Raw genomic sequence first — 25588 nt, forward strand, 5'->3', positions numbered from 1 at the left:
ATATAATTCTTGTTTGTGATATTTTTCTACTTTTATATGGAAATTCTTAAAGCGGAGTTCCACCCTAAAGTGGAACTTCCACTCATCGGATTCCTACCCCCTCTTGGCACCTTTCAGGGGGAGGGGGTTGCAGATATCTGTAAAATACAAGTATTTGCACCCACTTCTGGGGAGGGATATCGTCAGAATGTCCACAGAAGACCGCCCCCCCCCCGCTGTGTTTTGGGAAACACACATTTCCCCCGGACACAGCGGGGACCAGTAAAAATGCAAGGCGCGACTGGCGCATGCGCAGTAGGGAACCGGGCAGTGAATCTGCAATGCTTCACTTCCTGGTTCTCTCACGGAGGATGGCAGCGGGGACAGCCGAGAGATGAGCGATTGCTCGTCTTTGGCTGCGGACATCACAGGCACCCTGGACAGGTAAGTGTCCATTTACTAAAAGTCAGCAGCTGCAGTACCATAAAGACTAGGTTAGATGTGTTTGGTGGAAATTAATACATGTGGCCTGCACAGAGCCCTGACCTCAACCCAACTAAACACTTTTGGAATGATTTTGAATGACAACTGTGAGTGAGGTCCTTTTAAACAACATCAGTACCTGACCTTTCAAGTACTCTTTTGGCCTAATAGACAAATCATCTCACACACATCCTCCAAAAATCCAGAATCCGCAAAGCCCCCTTACATCAGAGTGTGCAGAGAGCCCCTTACATCAGAGTCTGCAGAATGTCCCGTACATTAGGGATGAGCTTTATGTTCGAGTCGTACATGAGTTCGACTCGAACATTGGCTGTTCGCGGCAAATTCGAAAAGCTGCGGAACACTGTTAAAAGTCTATGGGAGAAATCAAAAGTGTTAATTTTAAAGGTTAATATGCAAGTTATTGTCATAAAAAGTGTTTGGGGACCTGGGTCCTGCCCCAGGGGACATGTATCAATGCAAAAAAAAGTTTTAAAAATGCATTTTTTTTCGGGAGCAGTGATTTTAATAATGCTTAAAGTGAAACAATAAAAGTGAAATATTCCCTTAAATTTTGTACCTGGGGGTGTCTATAGTATGCCTGTAAAGTAGCGTATGTTTCCCATGTTTAGTACATGCACAAAATGTAATTTCTAAAGTAAATAAAGTAATTTAAAACTACTTGCGGCTATTCATGAATTGACGTTTTATTCGATGACTTTTATCTGTATTGCGGGACCCGACAATTCATTACAGTATAGCCGCGCGTAGTTTTAAATGAATTTTTTCCTTTAGAAATTACATTTTGTGCAGATACTGTTCTAAGCACGGGAAACAAGCTCTACTTTAAAGGGATACTATACACACACCCCCAGGTACGAAATTTAAAGGAATATTTCACTATAAAATCACTGCTCCCGAAAAAAATGGCTGTTTTTAAAACGTTTTTTTTGCATTGATACATGTCCCCTGGGGCAGGACCCAGTTCCCCAAACACTTTTTATGACAACAACTTGCATATTAATCTTTAAAATTGGCACTCTAGATTTTTCATGTTCGTGTCCCAAAGACTTTAACGGTGTTCGCGAATTCAAACACATTTTTTGCCTGTTTGCATGTTCTGGTGTGAACCGAACTGGGGGTTGTTCGGCTCATCCCTACCGTACATTATAGTCCGCGAATTTCCCATTACATCAGAGTCTGCAAAGCCCTCCTTACATCAGAGTCGCTGGCTCTGGGCTGGGAAAGAGACACTTGCAGCTCAGAGCCCTGCATCAGGCTCTTTGGGTGGGTGGAGTCCCCGACAGTGGCCACCTTTGCGACCCTGGTAGTTCTGTCATTGGGATGTCCAACAAGCTTATGTAGTTGTGATGGTCAAATTAATACCTACACGCATTCGATCATAGGGTGTATGGCTTATGGCATGTTTAACATTTAATATATCTTTGCAACACCTTTTATAAAAAAGTTAAGATTACCTAATTCATTTATTTTCTTCTCTCTGAACAAAGCTGTTTCCCGTTTTTGTTCTCTCTTCAGGTTATGGAGGAGAAAAATGTGTCCCGTATTACCAAGATCCACCTATTAGGACTTCAAACTCCACACAGTATAACATTTCTGATCTTTTTTCTTTTCCTTTTGATCTATTGTGTGACAATATGTGGAAACCTCCTGATCATCACACTGGTGTCCTACAGCAAATCCCTCCATACTCCCATGTACTTCTTCCTCTCCCAGCTTTCTCTATCAGATATCTTACTGGTAACTGACATTCTTCCTAACATACTCCATACTGTTTTGATGAAAGGGATCACAATATCTTTTTCTGATTGCATCACCCAGTTTTATTTTTTTTGTGTTTTTGAAGGTCTTGAGTGTCTTCTTCTGACAGTGATGTGTTATGACCGATATGTGGCCATCTGTAAACCATTGCATTATACCTTATTAATGAACTTCCAGCTCTGCTGGTTGATGATTATCACATGTTGGGTGTTAAATCTTTTAGTAATACTGATTCTCACTTTAACAATATCACAATTGGATTTTTGTGGTCCCGATATTATCAATCACTTTTTCTGTGATCTTGATCCAATCCTACAACTCTCCTGCTCTGATGCTGCTTACGTTCTACTTGAAGCGGCATTAATGACTGGTATTAATGTTGCCATCCCATTCTTTACAATTATTATATCATATGTTTATATTATAATTACCATTTTTAATATTCCATCTATTACCGGCAGACAAAACGTTTTCTCAACATGCAGCTCCCATCTGACTGTTGTTTGTATTTATTATGGTTCCATAGTTTGTGTTTACTTGGTACCCCATAGAGGACAGTCAGGGGATATCACTAAATTCTTGTCCTTGCTGTACACTGTGGTCACCCCACTGATGAATCCAATTATATACAGCCTGAGGAATAAAGACTTAAAAGAAGCTGCAGCTAAAATCATCAACCAACGTCTGCACTCACACTTCAGTAAATAGTAATAAAATAATAATTTAGTAGGTCTAAATTGAAGTTGGATGTCAGTTCTTTATATCAAAGATGAAATCCATTAGACCTGACTCCACATCGTTGTTTTAAAAAAGTTCAGCAGTCATAGATTGATCATTGGAAAAGAGGGGTGAGTGGGACTTTAAATGAGGGAACGCCATGTCAGAGGGAATAATACCATAACGATTAGGTTACAGTACATGATATATTTATTACAATCTTGAATACATGTCAGATATTTTGTATCAAATAGATAGGTAGTCACAAGACTTACTCTAAATATGCTGCTAATAGCATGCAATGCAAAAATACAAAACAGATATGGCAGATATACATGATAAAATGGATCAATTAAAAAAACATATGAAGTATAAGCAGGTGACTATTGGCATCTAGTGGCACTCTACGCATTTCCTGGCATTTCAGCGAATCATCAGGAGTGTTTTAAAGCAGTATACTGGAAATAAAAATAAACAAGGATAAATAATAATGCCTTAAGAATAGGGAAGTGGGGGGCGTGGCCAAGAGCGGCATGTGAGCGGACGTGTCTCACAGAGCTCCCAAACAGCACACTGCAGCGATCCTTATCCCGGCCGAAATACTGATCGTTTCTGGAAACGGACACCACCCAGCTGTACATCAGCACTCGGTGCACGCAGCGACCTGCTTTCCAGCCCGATTACCGGTATGATGACCCGTAAACAGCTCAAAGGAGATGAGCTCCCTGATTTCCAAAATGGCGCCGCGGCGGCCTGGAAGACACGCGGAGACAAACAGGACCACGGTAAGATCCCCCCCAAGACACCTAAAGCCATGGGAAAAGAGGCCCCTAAGGACATGGTGTATTATGCACAAAAATTTAACGGCCTGGCTGACCGCCCCTCGGACGAGGAGTTGGATGCCACGCCTGATATATTTAATACAATGGCGCCGGGGCCTTGCTCTGCCCGGACTTCACAGGCCTCAGCACAAGTAACACATGCAGAGAGTGCAGGAGAGGAGGAGGAGGACGAGAGTGCTGAGCAACCCACACTGGCCCAGATACTGCAGGCAGTGAATAAGTGCACGGCCACAGTGCAGGCATTGCAGCAACACTTTGGGGGGCTGACGGAGGAGGTGGGACTGATCCGACAAGACTTTCAAAAAATCAGAGAGTGCACCACTGCGGTGGAAAGTCGTGTAAGCGAGGTGGAGGACAGGATGGCCCCTCTTATTAGGGAACTGCAGGTCACGGCTAGAATCGCGACAGCTAACGAAAGCCGTAATGAAGATATTGAAAACCGCTTGAGGAGGAGTAATATCCGCATAGTGGGCCTGCCAGAGAAGACAGAAGGCCGTGATCCCACTGCATTTGTGGAGACCTGGCTGCAAGAGGTGTTTGGCAAGGATGCCTTCACGCCCTTCTACTCAGTTGAGAGGGCACACAGAGTACCACCTAGGCCTCTCCCTCCTGGTAACCCACCACGCACCATGCTAGCCAAACTGCATAACTTTAAGGACAAGGAAATCATCCTGAGGCTGGCCAGAGAACGCCGCAATGTCCAATATAATGGAGTAAGGGTGTCATTCTACCCCGACTTCTCTGCGGAAGTACAGAGGCGCAGGGCCAAATTTGGAGAGGTGAAGAGAAGGTTGCAACGCCTGCGAGCCAACTACGCGATGTTATACCCTGCTAAGCTCCGGATCATTGCAGGAGGCAGGGCCCAATTCTTTGAATCAGCTACGGAGGCCTCATCCTGGCTGGACCAGAATGAGCATCAGATTCGACAAGCAGAGGATCCAGGTGCAGATGCGGACTGATGTGCTTCGAGTTTATGGACTGCAGAGTTTGATGGTAAGCCGGTTCATTTCCCCTTCTTTTTTTTTCGTTTACCTACCATTGAACTATGGGTCTATCTCTGTTATTACCCACATGGTCTAAGGACCGGGAGAACAATATATGCAGAATTTTTTTCTGCACAGGAACGGAGCGAACTGACTATTTTGCATTCTATTTCCTGATTTTGCCTGTTCCACATGCGATTTGGATCACGCGAGGAGTGCCCCTTGAGGCGCAATGTTGGGGCCACGGACTGCCTGTTGCGTCTGTGGCATATTGAGGGCAAAGGTTATGCCCGGCGGCTTTTGTCCGCAAAGTTGATAAGTTTGTTTTTTTGTCTGGTGCTGCTGACTCTGCTCCCCTCTTTTTTGGAAGCCGCTCTCTACTATCTACGCTCAGTGGAGCTCCCGCTCCGGACTTGTGCTACCTACCACGGAACTGTACCGGGCGAGGAGACACGGACTACTACCCTGCAATGGCCCACCTCTGACTATGTGGAGATGCCGACACAAGTAACATTTTTCCTTTTTTTTTTCCTTTTCAGTTTTGCCTTTTTAATTTTGAGCTCCCGGGAGCTTACCTGCTTTTCCTGGAAAACACTGTGTGACGTGACGCCATTGGGCGAGAGGGAAAGACACAGTGATCTAAGAGGCGGGTGGAGGATTGCTATGTCATGTATTGATATTATAATGAAGGAAGGATGTCTGGAATTGCTGTAGTCTCATGGAATGTGAGGGGCTTGGGAGAACCACTTAAACGTACTATGGTTTCCACCTCCCTTAGGAAGCACTTCCCGGCCATTTGCGTTTTGCAGGAGACACATTTAACTCCGGACACTAGGTCGTGGCTGGGATTTGCCTGGGCAGGTTGGACTTATCATTCCACTCACACCTCATATTCAAGGGGTGTGAGTGTATTGATACACAAATCCCTGGATTTTCACTGTATGGATTCTAAGATTGATCAGGAGGGAAGGTATGTGTTTCTGCTGTGTAGGGTATACCAACTGTCATTCATTCTGGCTGCAGTATATGTCCCTCCCCCATTCAGCCCGCAGATACTGAGGTCCCTCCTTGCCTTTCAGCTATCACATCCTGGAACCCCGCTAGTGGTAGTGGGAGATTTTAACGGGATAATGAATCCATATTTGGATAGACACCCCCCCCCCCCGAGGGGACCCCCGGGGACGACTAGAACGGCCATGGCTAAGTTTATGGAAGAGGTGGGCTGAGTAGACCCCTGGAGACAAAAAAAAAACCCTCGAGAGGCAATTCTCTTGCTTCTCCAAGACACATATGTCCTTGTCTAGGATTGACCTGTGCTTGTGCTCGGCGTCTGCCACACAATATGTTGAGGATATACATTACCTTCCCCGGTGCATCTCGGATCATTCCCCCGTTTTACTTTTTCTGAGGGTCAGGCCTCCTTCTACTCTTCCCAGAGCACCGTGGAAGCTTAATGCCTTTTGGCTCAACCTCTTCCCTTCTCATGAGAAAATTGAGAAGGACATAGTGGCTTACTGGCAGAGACATGCAGATCATCCTGCAACAGACACTGCTTGGGATGCTTTTAAGGCCTACTTGAGGGGAGTTTTTATTGCTGAGGTGAACGCCATAAAACACAACACGACCGAACAAAGGGACCAGGTAGCACAGATGGTGAAACGCTTAGAGGCGGAGTACATAGCTAACTCGAGGGAGGGCTCCCGGGAGGCGTGGATAGCGGCTCAGGACGCATTGGCTAGACTAGACGCTTCTAGAGCTGACAAAAACTTTTTTTTTCAAAAATGGGGTTCTATGAGGAGTGGGAGCAAACGGGCAAACTCTTAGCCAAAATAGTTCAATCACAACAGACGTCCCCATCTATCGGAGCTCTTAGAACTGAGGGAGGTAGGTTGGTGAACATCCCCGACCTGGTAATGAGGGAACTGACCAGATTCTATGCCAGTCTATATGAATCGAAGCAAACACACACTGGAGAGGAGACTCGGGACTTTCTGCAGGGGATAGAGCTACCGTGTTTAACGGAGTCCCAGGCGGAGTCCCTTGAGACTCCCATTACCATTGAGGAGATGATAGAGGCAACCAATTCTTTTCCCAATACTAAGGCACCAGGGGACGATGGCATACCAGTTGAAGTATACAAGCAATATGGGAGCGTTGTGCTCCCGAGGCTGCTTCAAACTTTGAACGCAGCCAGAGAGGCACGGCGACTTCCAGACTCTATGAGACAAGCAAGCATAGTACTCCTGCTTAAACCGGGAAAGGATCCATTGGATCCTGGTTCCTATAAGCCAATCTCACTTTTACAAAGTGATATAAAAATACTAGCAAAAGTCTTGGCAACAAGGCTGAATAAGGTGATCTCGGCGATAATACACTCAGACCAATCGGGGTTCATACCGGAACGATCTACAGCTATTAACCTGAGGAGACTATTTGTAAACATGCAATCGACGGCGGATAATGGGGGGGATAGAGCATTGCTGTCTCTAGATGCCCACAAGGCATTCGACAGCATTGAGTGGCAGTACCTGTGGGCGACGTTGTCTAGATTCGGGTTCGGGCCTGTGTTCCAATCATGGGTGCGCCTCCTGTATGACTCCCCTCTGGCGGTTATCAGGGAGGAGGGCAGAGTGTCTCCTCCCTTTCCGCTACATAGGGGGACTCGGCAGGGGTGCCCTCTGTCACCCTTGCTATTTGCGGTTGCCATAGAACCGCTGGCGGCACTGGTGCGCTCTAACCCCCTAATCAAGGGATTTCAATACGGATTAATACATGAAAAAATCATGCTTTACGCGGACGATACCATGCTACTACTGGGAGACACGTCGGGTTCTCTCCGGGAGGCAATGTCGTGATTCAGACCTTCGGGTCCTTTTCGGGACTATTGATAAATTGGACTAAGTCCGCAATTATGTTTTTGGATGCGTCGAATCCGCAGGATCGTACGCTGCGTGACATTCCGGTGGCGACTAAATTTAAATACTTGGGCGTCTGGGTCACCCCCAACCGCTTGATTATGTCTCCCTAAATCTCACTCCCTTGATAGGCAGGATTAGAGACAAAATTAAGATATGGTCAAAATTAAAAATGTCCCTGGTTGGTAGAGTGAACCTCACGAAGATGGTATTTATGCCTCAGTTGCTGTATATTCTGCACAACACCCCCATGGTTATCCCTCTCAGGATTTTTAGAATTATTAACTCCCTGTTCAGAGCGTTTCTCTGGCTTAATAAACCCCCCAGGATTAAGCTAGAACAACTACAAAAGCCAAAGGAGGTGGGGGGGCTTGCTCTCCCAAATCCCTGGGTATACTACCTGGCATCACAACTACAACATATAGCTCGGGCTATGAGTAAGGGAAGGGGAGACCCGGTGGTCGACATAGTAAATCACATGACAGGCATGGATAATATGGTAACTGGTCTCGAGTCGCTGCAATGTGCTAAGTCCAATAAACTTTTCCCTACATATGCATTAATGCAGAAAGTCTGGAATAAAACCCGCCAATTACAAAACATAGAGGGGTTTACCGGTCACAGTCCAATTTGGAACAACCGATACTACGAGGAACTACTGTCTCTGACCTGTGGTGAGCAGTGGAGGAGGTATGGGGTTACACACTTGGTGCATATCTTCTCTGGGGGCCGCCTGCTTTCTTTTGCGGAGCTCCGAGAGAAGTTTGATCTTCCCCAGACCATGTATTTTCCTTACTTACAGCTGAGACATGCCATCAAGGCCCAGGCTGGAAATAACCCTTGGACACTGTCCCCTGCCCCGATCTTCCACTTTATGACTGGGATAGCTAGCTTCAGGGGCTTCATCTCAAGCTCATATGCCATGCTGCTGACAGCTGTACTGCCGGCCCTTCCCTCTAGGGTAGTGGACTCCTGGGAAAGGGATGTGGGTGTTTTTGAGGAGGAACAATGGGAAGAAGCATTATTGGCCATACAGGGAGCCTCGCTCAACGTAGCACACCGTTTGTCACAACTGTACATTGTTCTACGGGTACATTTTACCCCGGCCAGATTGCGTAAGATGGGGCTGACTGAGGATGACAACTGTCCTAGATGTGCTAGGGACCATGGTGACCTCATCCATTTAATGTGGCGGTGTCCCAAGCTGCATCTATACTGGACGGGGGTTCTCACAACACTAAACAGGGTATTCATGATTCAAATACCCCAAACCCCTAAAGTATGTATACTGGGTATTATAGAAGACATACCGCTGGAGGATAACCACAAAAAGGCAGTTGGTAGGGCCCTTTTCCAGGCCCGCAAACTAATCCTAAGGCACTGGAAGGACGTGGAGCCTCCAGGGTTGGGAGAGTGGATAGCCCAGATGGGATCCACTCTACAGGCAGAGAAATACATATATCAGCACAGGAAAAGGTGGGGCAGGTTTGAAAAGTTGTGGGCCCCCTGGCTAAATTCCCCGGGTTTAGCTCCACTCGCAAAAAAACAAAAGAACAAAAGCTGGACAGCCGCACTCCAAAATTTTCTTTAAAAGAGATGTCTTTATTTTCAACTGTGCATACAGTCACTGCAAGCCCACAAAAATCAGTATGGCCAACGTTTCGCACTGGCGTCAGTGCTTAGTCATAGCTCCACTCGAGTTGGTGTTGGACAGATTACTAATGTAAGAGGTCAGGGGCAAGGACTTAAGACTGGATCTGGGGCACTCTGCAGGGGAGGGAGAGGGCAGGGTACAGCACCCCCATGTATAATGGAGTAGGTCCAGGAATGTGGGAGCTTGATGATACTCATACACTGCCTTCGATGTAAAATGAGTTGGTCTAGTGGGCAGAGAAGGTAGCATTCCAGAAGTTTATGTGTGGATTGTTCTTCTTGTTATTTTATTATTTTACGCTTATGCATGGATGTAATACAGAGACTGAGAAATGAAACTGATGCAATATTTGTAACCATGCATGTTTATACTATTCAATAAACATCCTTTTTTGAGAAAAAAAAAAAGAATAGGGAAGTACAGGGACAGGATGGAAACAGTTGGGAGACTTACTATACAACCTCAAGACCAGTCCGGTATCTGCAAAGAAAAAGGGGGGTTCGGGCATTATGTCTCCCCCGGGGTTGAGACGGGGACATCCTCCAAGGACGGGGAACAGCGTCCGGAGCATAACACGGTGGTCACAGCCTGATCCAAAATGCTACGTGTGCACATAGAGTGCATAGTGTTCCTAAAACAAGTGTCAAATAATAATAATAATAATATATATATGAAATGTAAAAAATGGAGTAGCAAGGTATCAATGTGTTCCCATAAGGGGAGTGTATGGGGAAATGTGTAAGGAACAAAGCCAAACAAGGGAGGAAAAACATACCAAAAAATGGTGACTAAGCTCCCAGCAATGAGGGTGACCTGTGTGTAGCATGTCATGTCAGGAAAACAATAACTATGTGGCTTCAATTTTCTGGACATCATGGTCCCCATTTTTCTCTCTGCCCCCATCAGTTACCTGCCCCTTTCCCTTCTTTTCAAGTTATTATCCCTCCCATTCACTCTTACTGTGTAGCCCCCCCCCCCCCTACTTGGATCAGAATACCAGAATACCAGATAATTATCTCTTCGAACACACAAGACACAAGAGGGTGTGATAGAATACTTGCAACAAGAGGGTGTACCTACATTCTCCGGACAACATTGCAGGACTAAGGGAGTTAGGCATTTTGGAGGTTATGTGTTTTGGGTGTTTTTTCCTCTTTTTTTGTCCTCTCTTTCTCACTATGCCATCCTGCTCCCTACTTTCCCCCATCCCCTTTCCTTTCTTCCCTTCTTGTACACTTAAAGTCAATTTGACAGTCCACAAACAATCTTGTACCACTACAGAATTTTCATTATCAAGTATATTGGAGCTCTTATCCCTGCATGTAATAAATGTTTTATGTTTCTTAACCAACCTTCATGAGATAATGCAGGGTCACTGTCTTCCCCTGTAGGGGGGAGGTTATCAATAGCAGCTATAACAGCCACTACCAATAACCAAAAGAGAATCTGGCAGGCTGGTTGCAACCAAGTTGATTGATCAATCAACTTTGTGCATTCAGCCTGCCCATTAAATGTTCAAATCTCGGCCGGTACCTGCTGAACTAGCCGAGATTTGAACCATACATGATCTGCCTTACCTTAGCGTTTGCTATTTATTTGTACAAGATCAGTCTTAATTTAACTTTCTGAGATGTTCCTTCATTTATTTGAGCAGTATTATTTTTGGTATGTTTCGTTGCATACATTGGGGTTCATGTACTAAAACTGGAGAGTGCAAAATCTTCATGGTAACTAATCAGCTTCTAACTTCAGCTTGTTCAATTAAGCTTTGACAAAAAACCTGGAGGCTGATTGGTTTCTTTGTAGAACTGCACAAAATTCATCACTCTCCCGTTGTAGTAAATGAACCCCCACAAAAAAAATTAATAAATAAAGAATGTAAAAAAAAGACATCCTCAAAAATCTTGAGGAAAGCCTTCCCAGAAGAATGTAGGCTGTTATAAACACAAATAAGGACTAACTTCATATTGCGTTTCATGACTTTGGAATGGGATGCCCAATAAGCTTATACAGGGCCTTGAAAAAGTACTCATACACCTTGAAATTTTCTACATTTTGTCATGTTACAACCAAAAACGTAAATGTATTTTATGTGATAGATCACCAAAAAGTGGCACATAATTGTGAAGTGGAAGAAAAATGATAAATGGTTTGCAATTTTTTTTTACAAATAAATGTGAAAAGTGTGGGGTACATTAGTATAGCGCCCCCCAGAGTCAATACTTTGTAGAACTACCTTTCACTGCAATTACAGCTGCAATTCTTTTTGGGATGTCTGTACCAGACCAGCTTTGAACATCTAGAGAGGGACATTTTTGCCCATTCTTCTTTGCAAAATAGCTGAAGCTCTGTCAGATTGGATGGAGAGTGTCTGTGAACAGCAATTTCAAGTTGTGCCACAGATTTTCAATTGGATTTTGGTCTGGACTTTGACTGAGCCATTCTCAGGCCTCGTACACACGACCAGTTTCCTCGGCAGAATTCAGCTTCCGACCGAGTTTCTGGCTGAATTCTGCCGAGGAAACTGGTCGTGTGTACACTTTCGGCCGAGGAAGCCGACGAGGAGCTCGGCGAGGAAATAGAGAACATGTTCTCTATTTCCTCGTTGTTCTATGGGAGCTCTCGTCCCGCCGAGCTCCTCGGCGGCTTCAGTGCTGAACTGGCCGAGGAACTCGATGTGTTTGGCACGTCGAGTTCCTCGGCCGTGTGTACGAGGCTTAACATGTGAACATGCTTTGATCGAAACCATTCCATTGTAGCTCTGGTTGTATGTTTAGGGTCTTTGTCCTGCTGAAAGGTGAACCTCCACCCCAGTCTCAAGTCTTTTGGAGACTCTAACAGGTTTTCTTCTAAGATTGTCCTATATTTGGCTCCATCAATCTTCCCATCAACTCTGACCAGCTTCCCTGATTCTGAAGACTACCAAACAATTCTGGGATGCAATGTAGGGCCCAGTGTCAGAAAGTTGGGTCTCCATCAGAGGTCAAGGCTCTTACAGCAGGACAATTACCAAAAGCACACATCAAAAAGCACCCATAAATGGTTTAAGATAGAGCGCTGGAGAGTACTGAACTGGCCAGCAATGAGTCCAGATCTAAATTCCATAGCTCACCTGTGGAGAGATCTCATAACAGCAGTTAGGAAAAGAAACCCTTCCAATCTGAGAGACCTGGAGCAGTTGCCGAAAGAAGTTTACAGTAGAGAGTTGTAAGAAACTCATTGGTTACAGGAAGAAATTAATTCCAATTATTTTTTTCCAAGGGGTGTGCTACTAAATATTAAATTGAGGATGCCAAAATTTTGTCTAGTCCATTTTCGTAGTTTTGCGTGGAATGTGTTATGCCGCGTACACACGACCGTTTTTCGGGTTCTAAATTTTTTTTTTTAATGTCATTAAAAACGATCGTGTGTGGGCTTCAGAGCATTTTTCGGGTTCTAAAAAATGGCAAAAAATGTTTTCGAACATGCTCTATTTTTTCACAACGTTTTTAACGTTGTCGTTTTTAAGGTTGTAAAAAATGGTCGTGTGTGGGCGTTAACAACGTGAAAACCCTGTGCATGCTCAGAAGCAAGTTATGAGACGGGAGCGCACGTTCTGGTAAAACTAGCGTTCGTAATGGAGTAAGCACATTCATCACGCTGTAACAGACAGGAAATCGCGAATCGTCTTTTACTAACACAAAATCAGCTAAAGCAGCCCAAAGGGTGGCATCATCCGAATGGAACTTCCCCTTTATAGTGCCGTCGTAGGTGTTGTACGTCACCGCGCTTTGCTAGAGCATTTTTTTTTCACGATCATGTGTAGGCAAGGCCGTTTTAATGATCGGGTTGAATTTTTTTTTCTAGACCCTTAAAAACATAATTTTTTAGAACCCGAAAAACGGTCATGTGTACGCGGCATTAGATTTGGCTTTTTGTTTCCCCACTTTTTAATATCATACCAATACAAACAAAATTAATAATAATGAGAATGCCTAAACATTTGTAATTGCAACAATTTTATGGGCAAAGTGTGGCATTATCTCACAGAAATGCTGGGGGTGCCAATATTTTAGGCCATGACTGTATGTATGTACAGTAGATGTACCCAAAAGAAACAAAATCAATAGATTGTAGGCTAGGGATATATGTATATATTATTTTTTCAGATCATGGAAGTGCGCTTTTACAGAAGGATAATCTTGGTTCTTGGCCTTGACATACTGTATATAAAGAGAGTCGGGAGAAAGAAGGCAAAAAAGGTTACGTTTATATTTGTACCTATGATATGTATGTTGTATATGCATGTTTGCATATGTATTATGTATGAAAGTAAAAATTACTTTAAAATAAAAGTTCTAAAAAGTTTTGAAGTGTTGTTTGCAAAATATTTTTTTTTTAGATTAGTTTAAAAACCACTTAACCCCCGGACCATATTGCTGGTCAAAGACCAGAGCACTTTTTGCGATTTGGCACTGCGTTGCTTTAACTGACAATTGCGCGGTCGTGCGACCTGGCTCCAAAACAAAATTGGCGTCCTTTTTTCCCCACAAATAGAGCTTTCTTTTGGTGGTATTTGATCACCTCTGCGGTTTTTAGTTTTTGCGCTATAAACAAAAATAGAGCGACAATTTTGAAATTTTGTTGCTATAATAAATATCCCCCAAAAATATATAAAAAAAAATTTTTTTTCCTCAGTTTAGGCCGATACGTATTCTTCTACATATTTTTCATAAAAAAAAATCGCAATAAGCATTTATTGATTGGTTTGCGCAAAAGTTATAGCGTTTACAAAATAGGGGGTATTTTTATGCATTTTTATTAATATTTTTTTTTTACTAGTAATGGCGGCGATCAGCGATTTTTTTCCAGTACTGCGACATTATGGCAGACACTTCGGACACTTTTGACACATTTTTGGGACTATTGGCATTTTTATAGCGATCAGTGCTATAAAAATGCATTGGATTACTATAAAAATGCCACTGGCAGTGAAGGGGTTAACACTAGGGGGCGGGGAAGGGGTCAAGTATGTTCCCTGGGTGTGTTCTAACTGTAGGAGGGGGTGGCCTCACTAGAGGAAATCACTGATCTTCTGTTCATACATTGTATGAACAGAAGATCAGCATTTCTCTTCCTGACAGGAAAGGGAGCTGTGTGTTTACACACACAGCTCCCGGTCCCCGCTCTGTAACGAGCAATCGCGTGTGCCCGGCGGCGATCGCGCCCGCCGGGCACGGACACAGGAGTCGGGGGCAAGCAGGGGGCGCACACACGCCCCTAGTGGCCTGCGCGAGAGCCGACGTTATATTACGTGCTCTCGCGCAGGGGAGCCAACCTGCCGCCGTAAAACGACAGCGGCTGGTTGGCAAGTGGTTAAAGTGAAACTGCAGCCAAGCTATCATTGTTCAGATGTCTACATCTTATTAATCACAAAATGTGATTTGAATCTAGTCATCGCTGATCTTTATAGCTGCAATCACTGTGGAGCAATTCAACATCAAAGCTTCAAGCAGAAGCACTGAAATCCTCATCTAAGTTAATATTTCCTGTTCCTGTCTCCTATTGGCTTGGAAGACTTCCAACCATCTAACCTCTAATGCAAATATAGAGCAGATGCACAGAAAGAGGGGAGCTAAGTGAGGAAACCGTCACCGTATTTACCGATTACCGTATTTATCGGCGTATACTGCGCACTTTTTTGCCCTGAAAATCAGGGCAAAATCGTGGGTGCGCGATATACGCTGATACCCGCTTCCCGCGCCGAGTTTGAACCACTGCGCCGGCATATACCGAGCGCAGTACACTCAGGTATAGTCGGCAGGCTCGGCTCCTCTCGCGGTCACGTCCTGGACGTACAGGACGCACAGGACGCCGGACCCGATGAGGAGGACACCCCGTAGCTGCAGACGGACGCCGGACCCGACTAGGCCACCGATGGACGCCGCGCAAGACACCAAAACTGTAAGTACTAAAATGTTTTTTTTACAGGAATGCGGGTCCACATTAGGGGTGCGCGCTATACGTCGGAGTGCGCAATACCCCGATAAATACGGTAATTGCTTTGCAGTGCCTGCAGTTACAGAGGTTTTAGTTCTCAGTTGCTGGTTTTTAATGTAATCAAATTACTTGAATGTCCAAAGCCTAGTCACAAACTTTCTTTAATTCAGTGTATATTCTTAGTGCATTTCTCAAATCATTTTACTTATTTTGAATAAACAGTTAAGAAAATGGTTTTGAGGAATAAATAAATAATTAATAACAAAATCTAAATATATTATCTCAACATTAGAAATAATGAGTCCTGTGAAATTATCATGAATCACTTCCAGTTCCCAGGGATTACATGTAATTTCATCGACTTCTATATAAAGGAACATCTTTGTGTATGATTAGTCAATTCATCACTGGAAGGCAAACACTTAGTGGTGCACTGAATCCCTTTGAGTTTTTATCTGTAGCATTAAATCATTATCAACGGATTATACAATACTGTAAGTACATGAGAATACATTTGATATAAATATGTATTAAAATGATAAAAGAATGGTTAAAGCCAACCTAAAGTCACAATATTCCTTCCTTCATGAAAAACTAAAAAGACCAGTCAGTGTATCTACCTTTCATATTTCTGGTCCCTGGGTCATGGCTTTTGGCATGCTGTATCAGGGAATCAGCAACGCCAGATCAGAGGTAAGTATTTTCTTGGTCTTCTTAGCTTTTTCCGGAGACAGGAAGTATGGAGCGGGGAGGGGGGCAGATGGATCTCAATTCCGTTTTCAACTTTAAGTTCAGTGAAAAATGGATTGCAAACTTTTTTGTTAACCTGTGCAAGAAATGTCTTTTTTTCCTTGAATGAATTAAGCATACTTTTCAGATTTAATTATTTTATTGCTAGATTAATACACTGATCAGCCATAACACCAAGATCACTAACAGGTAAAGTGAATAACATTGATTATCTCATGATCATGGCATCTGAAAGTCTGTGAAATAAACAGTATTAGGCAGAAAGTAAATATGTTGTCCAAGAGGTTGATAAGTTTAAACCAGAAAAAAATGGGCACCACAGTTTGTTGTATATGGGGATGTTTAGTTGCAGACTGGTCAAGGTGCCCATGCTGACCCGTGTCCACAGTCGAAAACTCCTGCAATGGGCAAACAAGCATCAGAACAGGACCACAAAGCAGTGGAAAAAGGTGGCCTGTTCTGATGTATCAGATTTTGTTTTACATCATATGAACGGCTGGGTGTGTGTGCATTGCTTGTGATGTGATGCTTTGGGCAATGTTCTGATGGGAAATCTTGGGTCCTGCCAGTCATGTGGATGTTACTTTGACATGCACCATCTACCTAAAAATTTGGACTAACCAAGTACACCCTTATATGGGAAATGCTTTTCCCTGATGGCAGTGACCTCTTTCAGCAAGATAATGCACCCTGCCACACTGCAAAAAGGGTTCAGGAATGGTTTGAGGAACCCAACAACTTCTTGATAAGAAGGGGATATGATCAACATGTACAAATATATAGGGGCTTTATATAGTGAACTTGGTGTTGAGTTATTCACTTTACGGTCAACACAAAAGACAAGGGGGTACTCTTTACGTCTAGAGGAAAATAGATTTCAAATCCAAATATGGAAAGGTTTCTTCACATTAAGAGCTGTGAAAACTGTGGAATAGACTCCCTGCAGAGGTGGTTCTGGCCAACTCAGTAGATTGTTTTAAGAACGGTCTGGATACTTTCCTAGATGTACATAATATAACTGGGTACTAACATTTAGAGGTAAAATTGATCAAGGGAAAATCCAATTGCCTCTCTGGGGATCAGGAAGGATTTTTTTCCCCTGTTGTAGCAAATTGGATCATGCTCTGCTGGGGTTTTTTGCCTTCCTCTGGATCAACTGTGGGTACAGAATTGGGTATATGGGATTCTAAGATATGTTTTTTTTTATGATTGAACTAGATGGACTTGTGTCTTTCTTCAACCTGACTAACTATGTAACTATATGTAGGATGTTCTGTAAGAACAAGTCTAATACATCAAGGCCCCAACTCAAATTACAGGACTTAAAGGATCTGCCAGTGTTTGCTTGGTGACAGACACCACAATATATTGTCAGTGGTTATAGGAGCATCCATGCAGCAATGGGGCTGTTTTGGTAGCCAATGGGAGACCTACTCAATATTAGGTGGGTCATTATTAGGGGTGAAACGGATCGTCACCGATCCGTGATCCGAACGGGTCACCCCGTTCGGATCGGCACACCCCGCGATCCGCGGAGCGCTCCGGAGCCTAGGCCTAGGAAAGTCCCCGGCTTCGGCCTAGCTCCGGAGCGGCGGCCATCTTGCTCCACCCAGTCTGCTTGCCAGAGCCCAGCGTGACACGCCTCCCCGGGGAGGCGTGTCACGCTGTGCTCTGGGCTCTGGCAAGCAGACTTGGAGAGGGAATGTTAGTGAAGCACTGGTTGAGAGGAGGGGGAAAAAGAAAAAGAAAAAAAGAGCACAGTAGCAATTCACAAGGGTGGATTAAAGAGGCTGTTTGGACAGGACTTGTTAAAAGTACAATCTTGCTGTTTTTACAGCAAGATTATTTACTACTACTGCATGTTATTTCCCCCCAGTTCTGACAATGACTATAAAGTGTGCGTGTGAAAATTATATATATATATATATATATATATATATATATATATATATATATATATATATATACTGTATATATATATATATATATATATATATATATATATATATATTTTTTTTTTTTTTTTTTGGACCGATGAAAATGGACTTTTTTTTTTTTTGCTGATCCGAAAATGATCCGATCCGTGACTCCTGATCCGAGGATCCATCCGATCTGTGAGTTTTTTGATCCGTTGCACCCCTAGTCATTATAATGTTATAGTGATTGAAGTATAACTTTCATATCCAATTATTAAGCTCAAACTGCAACTAATTCTAGAATTTAAAGAGCAACAGTCTTGTCTACCACAGAGAAGAAAAAAAACAGCAGCCAGCTCAGTGTTATAGTAAGAGTCTTAAGTAGAGCTACTGCTGGGGTCCCAGATTTGGAATTGACATGACTGCTTGATGTTAAAATAATAAGGCCTAGACTCAAAGGTGTGCTGGGAAAATTATGATATAAGAAATTGCATCAAAGTTATTGAAGAGGAAAAGTGAAACCTGAGACTGCTATTTTCGGGACCCTGTCATCCATTATCAGTTATTATTATCATCATTATCAGGAAATGATTTTGGACGGTTGTAGTTCCAAAAATCCTTTTATTGAAGCTTTGTGTGACAAGTGGTTGACAGATGGAGCAGGGGACAAAGAGGTAGACGTGTTTTGCACAAATGTTGGCGCTTAGTCATTACATATTGGAAATAGTCACTTCAATCATCTATATACTGCTCTAATGTGTCATCATTAGGTTACAGGGGAACTAACCAATTAAAATTAGTACTCAGCTGATGTTACAAAGAAAACCCAGCTAGGATACATAGTAAACAGTATTTTTCTGGCAGTGGATTTGGATCAAACTCTTTACATCAGATTTTAGTGTAAGTCCTGTGCTTTCTAGCCGGGTAACCAGCTGAGTACTAATTTAACCTAATGATGACGCATTAGAGCAGTATATAGGTGATTGTGGTGACTAGTTTCAATAGGTAATGACTAAGCGCTAACATTTGTGCGAAACACATCTACCTTTTTGTCCCCTGCTCCATCTGTTAACCACTTGCCGACCGCGCACCGCAGTTATACGTCCACAAGGTGGCTCTGCTGGGCGAGAGCACGTAATAAGACGTCCTCTCTCCCAGCCGCCACTAGGGGGCGCGCGTGCGCCGCCGGAGGCACACGCGCGCGCCCCCCGCTCCCGTGCGTGTGCCCGGCGGGTGCGATCGCCGCCGGCCACACGCGATCACTCGGTACAGAGCGGGGACCGGGAGCTGTGTGTGTAAACACACAGCTCCCGGTCCTGTCAGCAGGGGAAATGCTGATCTTCGGTTCATACAATGTATGAACCGAGGATCAGTGTTTCCCCTAGTGAGGCCACCCCCCCCCACAGTAAGAACACACCCAGGCATACTTAACCCCTTCCCCGCCCCCTAGTGTTAACCCCTTCACTGCCAGTGGCATTTTTATAGTAATCCAATGCATTTTTATAGCACTGATCGCTATAAAAATGCCAATGGTCCCAAAAATGTGTCAAAAGTGTCCGAAGTGTCCGCCATAATGTCGCAGTACCGAAAAAAAAAATCGCTGATCGCTGCCATTACTAGTAAAAAAAATATAATAAAAATGACATAAAAATACCCCCTATTTTGTAAACGCTATAACTTTTGCGCAAACCAATCAATAAACGCTTATTGCGATTTTTTTTTACGAAAAATATGTAGAAGAAAAAGTATCGGCCTAAACTGAGGAAAAAATTTTTTTTTTATATATTTTTGGGGGATATTTATTATAGCAAAATGTAAAAAATATTAATTTTTTTCAAAATTGACGCTCTATTTTTGTTTATAGCGCAAAAAATAAAAACCGCAGAGGTGATCAAATACCACCAAAAGAAAGCTCTATTTGTGGGGAAAAAAGGACGCCAATTTTGTTTGGGAGCCACGTCGCACGACCGCGCAATTGTCTGTTAAAGCGACGCAGTCCCGAATCGCAAAAAGCACTCTGGTCTTTGGGCAGCAATATGGTCCGGGGGGTAAGTGGTTAATCACTTTTCATATGAAGCTTCAATAAAATTATTTTTGGAAGTGCAGCTGTCCGGAATTGTTTCCTTATGTTACACAGCATGCGGGCTGGACTAGCACCTGACTAGTGTGTGTGGGGATTAACCAGAGACTCACTCACCTGGAGCGGCTTTTTATGTTTCATTGAACACTACATACTGTATGTAGTATGTATATTGCAAATGATAGAGCATGTTGCTTCTTCTCAGTAATGTATAAAATACCCCATAGCTACAAACAATATATGACCAAATGTGTGTTATTTATGTATTGCAGACATTTATATAGCACAGACAATTTATACCACACTTTATATCAATCTCTGCCTTTTAGGGAGTTTACAATCTAAGATCCTGATCTTACACCCATACATACACATATTGGGGCCAATTTAGATTGGAGACAATTAACCTACCAGTAGTGGGGGAGAAAATCCACACAAGCACAGGAAGAACATACAAGCTCCATACAGATAATGTCCTGGTGCACAGAAGTGCTGATCACCAAGCCACTGTTCTGCTCACCTACACTGTTGTACAGATGCCCAGCCAAATGAATGCTCATTTCCAGTGAAGTATACTCTTAATGCTACAGCATGCATTTTAGATGTGCACTTCCAACCTTGTGATAACAGTTTGGGGAAGGTCCATTTGTGTTCAATCATAACTGTGCCCCAGTGTTCAAAAACAGCTCCTTAGATGTGTTTGGTGGAAATGACCTCAACCCTACTGAACACTTTTTGGAAGATTTTGATTGCCAACTGTGATTTAGCTTTTTTTGTCCAACATCAGTATCTGACCTTACAAGTACTCTTTTGGCCTAATAGACAAATAATCCCACAGACATTCTCCAAAATTAAGAATCTGCAGAGTCCCCTTACATCAGAGTCTGCAGAGTGTCCCATACATCAGAGTCACTGGCTCTGGGCTGTGAAAGAGATACTCACATCTCAGAGCTCTTCAGCAGCTGGGGAGCTGCAGTCCAGACTTTTGGGGTGACTCTTGAATGTTTCACTTTCCCCACAAGAAGTAAATCACTGTCAAGAATCCTTCCCATCCTTATGGAAGCAGGACACCGTTACCTACCTTGGCATCCAAATCACAAGGAAGATATCTGATCTGTACAGCCACAATTTCCTGTCAGCACTCTCCAATGATTCAATTGGATCTAAAGGAACAGGCCAACCTAAATTTATTCTAGTTTGGACGCTTAGCCCTAGTAAAAAAATTTAATGCAGACAATCCGAATCCACCAATCTCCTTAATTTTTAGCGATATCCAAAAAAAGTGTGTTTGGCTTTCATCTGGAAAAATACCTCCTACGCATCAAATACACTTGCCTCACACGTACAAAAAGTAAAGGTGGGATTGGACAACTGGACCTCTATAAATATTATCTGGCCTGCCATCTGACAAGGATTGTGGACTGGAAAGTCCAGAAACTTAGGAAGGTATGGGTCACCTTGGAAAATTCTTTCACATGCCCCCCAACACACGTGTTCCCTATGCAGATACCCTCCCACTGACCTCGGGGCCTAATGACATACCCCCTCATTTACCCCTCATTGGTAGCTTTCAAAAAGGCAATGAGTTCTTCAAAACTTTCCTCAATTACAGGCCCGTTGACTTCGCTAAGGGGAAATCCTGATTTCCCCCATGGGGAATCAAGCGCATACCCGCGGCAGGAATGGCCCCACAAGGAAGTGCTTGCATACCAAGTGTTCTTTAATCACTTAACCCCCGGACCATATTGCTGGGCGAGCAGGGGGTGCACGCGTGCCCCTATTGGCTGCTGGGCGAGGTGACGTTATACTACGTGCTCTCGCCCAGCAGAGCACGGGCGGCTGGTCGGCAAGCAGTTAAAGGACGCATACGTCCATACGAAGACACCAAGTCTTCGTCATGTACCAACTAATTTTTCTTTTGGACGTACAGACAACTGAGGCACCTTCTTCCAACATAGTACCCATCTACCACATGAAATAGGCAACTCACACCTTTTGAATGCCTTTGCTCGTGTAAATCACCACAAAGACATTTAATATCCTACATCTACACCTTACTCCAGGAAGATCCCTCCCTCCCTAAAAGGATGCATCACATATTTCCTGGGAAAGAGACCTACAACGGACTCTCACTGATGAAAATTGGGACGACATATATGAGTATGCACACAACGATTCAATGAATGTAGCAATTCAGGAAAACTGCTATAAAATTGCAACTAAATCATATAGAACCCCAACTCAACTTCACAAATTCTCTCCTACTATCCCAAATATATGCTGGAGATGTAAGAAAGCAGAAGGTTCTATGCTCCACATTTGGTGGAAGTGCGCTCTACTCCAACCATTTTGGAGGGAAGTACACACACTAACTGGACGAATCACCACACCATACACTTTAGACTACAACCCTGCACAATATCGTCTACACCATACGACTCTACCTAAAAAGGACTATCACAAACCACTTGCTATGCACATGGTCAATGCGTCTAGACTCTGTATACCTGTTCACTGGCGATCCTCAGATATACCATCAATCAGGGAATGGCTTACCAGGATCTCTAAGATAGAGGAACTGATCCACACCTCCCAAGAACGCATACAACAATTAACAAACACATGGGCCTTCTGGACTAATTTCAAGACCACTGAGAGCTATAGCTCTTATTTTCCTTAACCTAAAACAACTACCCATTTTATCTGATAGAGGACACTGTCCATTCATCTCAGGCAGGGGTACCAGGTTGGAGAGCGGTCCCTATCCACACCCCTACCATTTCTCACTCAATCTTCTTCTTGAGATTACCTTTCCCCCTCCCCCTTTTTTTCATCTTTCCGCCTCACTTTATTTTCCCTTGCCCCCCATTCCCCCCTTCTGTCTACAAACCCCCAGCAATCTTTACATCCCATCACAATTAATCAGAAACCCTTTTACAAAAATACAGGTTGGGGTTACTAACATTATTACTATTATTATTAGAACTGGTGGTACTGGTTTCAATGTTATTACTACCATTATTATAGACGCTTTATCCAGAAAAGAACCGGATATCTAAATGTTTCCTTATGTTGACTGTTCATGCAACGTTCAAATCTCCTTATTAGCTTCAAGTTTGAGTAATATTTCTCCATTCTCTTTGATACAATCCATGACTCATTTACAACCCACAGTATGTTATTTTATTGTACAAGGATGTCATGGGTACCATTTTAATCAATAGACATGTGTACAATGAAATATTTTGTTTCGAAAAAAGTTTTCGTGCAAAAAATAAATTTATTTGGTTACTCCCAAAGCTCGTTTTTATTTATTTTGTTTCATTAAAAAATGCATTCCTCTGAAAATCCGAATTAATTAAGAAAAAAATCTGTCATTGAGGGCTTATGGTGTCCGTCGAATGTTCTAAGAAAATTTGACGAAGCAGCTAAACTGTATGACGCCGCAATCGTACATTTCCTGTCGAATGCCCACAAGCTATAGTATAATTCTAATGTTGTATGACTAGTAATAATTATATTTATTAATTATTATTACTAGTCAGCCAACATTAGAATTCTTCTATATCCTATGGGCGGAGCATTTGACCATACATGTCCTTTTCTGGCGATCGTATGTTTTTAGCTGCTTCGTCAAAAATTCATGTCTCTATATTGTCGAATCTTTCCTCTCTATGTAGAATATTCTTGGACTAATAGAGTCAGGTTAGGCACATTCGACCGCAGGTTCGATAGACACAGATTGCTATTGTCACTGTCATGTCGAATTTTCTATCTATATCGAACTGTTGCCGCAACAGATCTTTCGGTGTTCGGATTCTGCGCGCTCATTATCGTTTGTTAAAACGAATGTGAAAATCCCTGAAGTTCAGACGAAAACTAATGCACATGTCTTTTAATCAATGTGATTACTGTTCTGTAAACATTAATATTTTCAATAAAACTTTTGTGGAAAAAAATAAAGTTGCTTCCCTTTTTTGTTCTCTCTTTAGGTTATGGAGGAGAAAAATGTGTCCCGTATTACTATGATCCATCTATTAGGACTTCAGACTCCACACAGTATAACATTTCTGATCTTTTTTATATTCCTTTTGATCTATTGTGTGACAATATATGGAAACCTCCTGATCATCACACTGGTGTCCTACAGCAAATCCCTCCATTCCCCCATGTACTTCTTCCTCTCCCAGCTCTCTGTATCAGATATCTTACTGGTAACGGACATTCTTCCTAACACACTCCATACTGTGTTGATGAAAGGGATCATAATATCTTTTTCTAGTTGCATCTCCCAGCTTTATTTTTTTTCTGTTTCTGGAGCTCTTGAGTGTTTTCTTCTGACAGTGATGTGTTATGACCGATATGTGGCCATCTGTAAACCATTACATTATACTTTATTAATGAACTTCCAGCTCTGCTGGGTGATGATTATCACATGTTGGGTTTTAAGTTTTTTAGTAGCACTGATTCCCCCTTTAACAATATCACAATTACATTTTTGTGGTCCCGATATTGTCAATCATTTTTTCTGTGATCTTGATCCAATCCTACAACTCTCCTGCTCTGATGTTTCTAATGTTCTACTTGAAGTGACATTAATGACTGTTATTAATGTTCTCATCCCATTTTTTACAATTATTATATCATATGTATATATTATAATTACCATTTTTAAAATTCCATCTATTACCGGCAGACAAAAAGTTTTCTCAACATGCAGCTCCCATCTGACTGTTGTTTGCATTTATTATGGTTCCATAGTTTGTGTTTATTTGGTACCCCGTAAAGGACAGTTATGGGATATCACTAAATTCATGTCATTGCTGTACACTGTGGTCACCCCACTGATGAATCCAATTATATACAGCCTGAGGAATAAAGACTTAAAAGAAGCTGTAGCTAAACTCATCAACCCCTGTCTGCACTCGCATTTCAGTAAATAGTAATAACATATTAATTTAGTAGGTCTAAATTTAAGTTGGAAGTCAGATTTTGATATCAAAGATGAAATTCATCAGAAATGACTCCACATCATTGTTTTAAAAAGTTCTGCAGTCATAGATTGATCATTGTAATTCTCCTAATTATATCATTCCCTGTAAATCTGATTACATCAAATATTTAACCTTTCATATCCACTTGACCTCCAGAAGATTTTCCCCACTTTATGACCAGGCCATTTTTAATAAATTTTGAGGGAATTGGAGGGAGGCTAAGGTGGACTTTAATGGTACCATATGTGTAACTGATTACCAGTCAAGTTTTTAAAGTTAAAAAATAGTTTTTATTACAAAAATAAACAAAGTTCATTTACATATTCATAGAATAAATATATTATGTTGTGACAACCATGCAGTAACTCATATATTACATTCTATTGTTGCCAATAAAATTTCCAACCATCCACAGTATATGTATAGAGGCTCTACATGTTTTGTGTTTTTTTTTTTCGTTATATCCGCTTCCTCAGGAGCTTTACACAAGTATAGATTTATCAGATGGTACACA

General features: G+C 42.6%; 1 protein-coding gene across 1 annotated transcript; it reads left to right on the top strand.

Annotated features, from left to right (window-relative positions):
* The first annotated feature begins 2004 nt into the window (after positions 1-2004).
* On the top strand, positions 2005-2952 carry LOC120930652 (olfactory receptor 11L1-like). Its single transcript, XM_040341830.1, has one exon. The coding sequence runs from the start codon at positions 2005-2007 to the stop codon at positions 2950-2952; it is 948 nt and encodes a 315-aa protein (XP_040197764.1).
* Positions 2953-25588: the final 22636 nt, after the last annotated feature.

The sequence above is a fragment of the Rana temporaria genome, chromosome 3 (genome assembly GCF_905171775.1).
Source record: "Rana temporaria chromosome 3, aRanTem1.1, whole genome shotgun sequence".
NCBI lineage: Eukaryota > Metazoa > Chordata > Amphibia > Anura > Ranidae > Rana > Rana temporaria.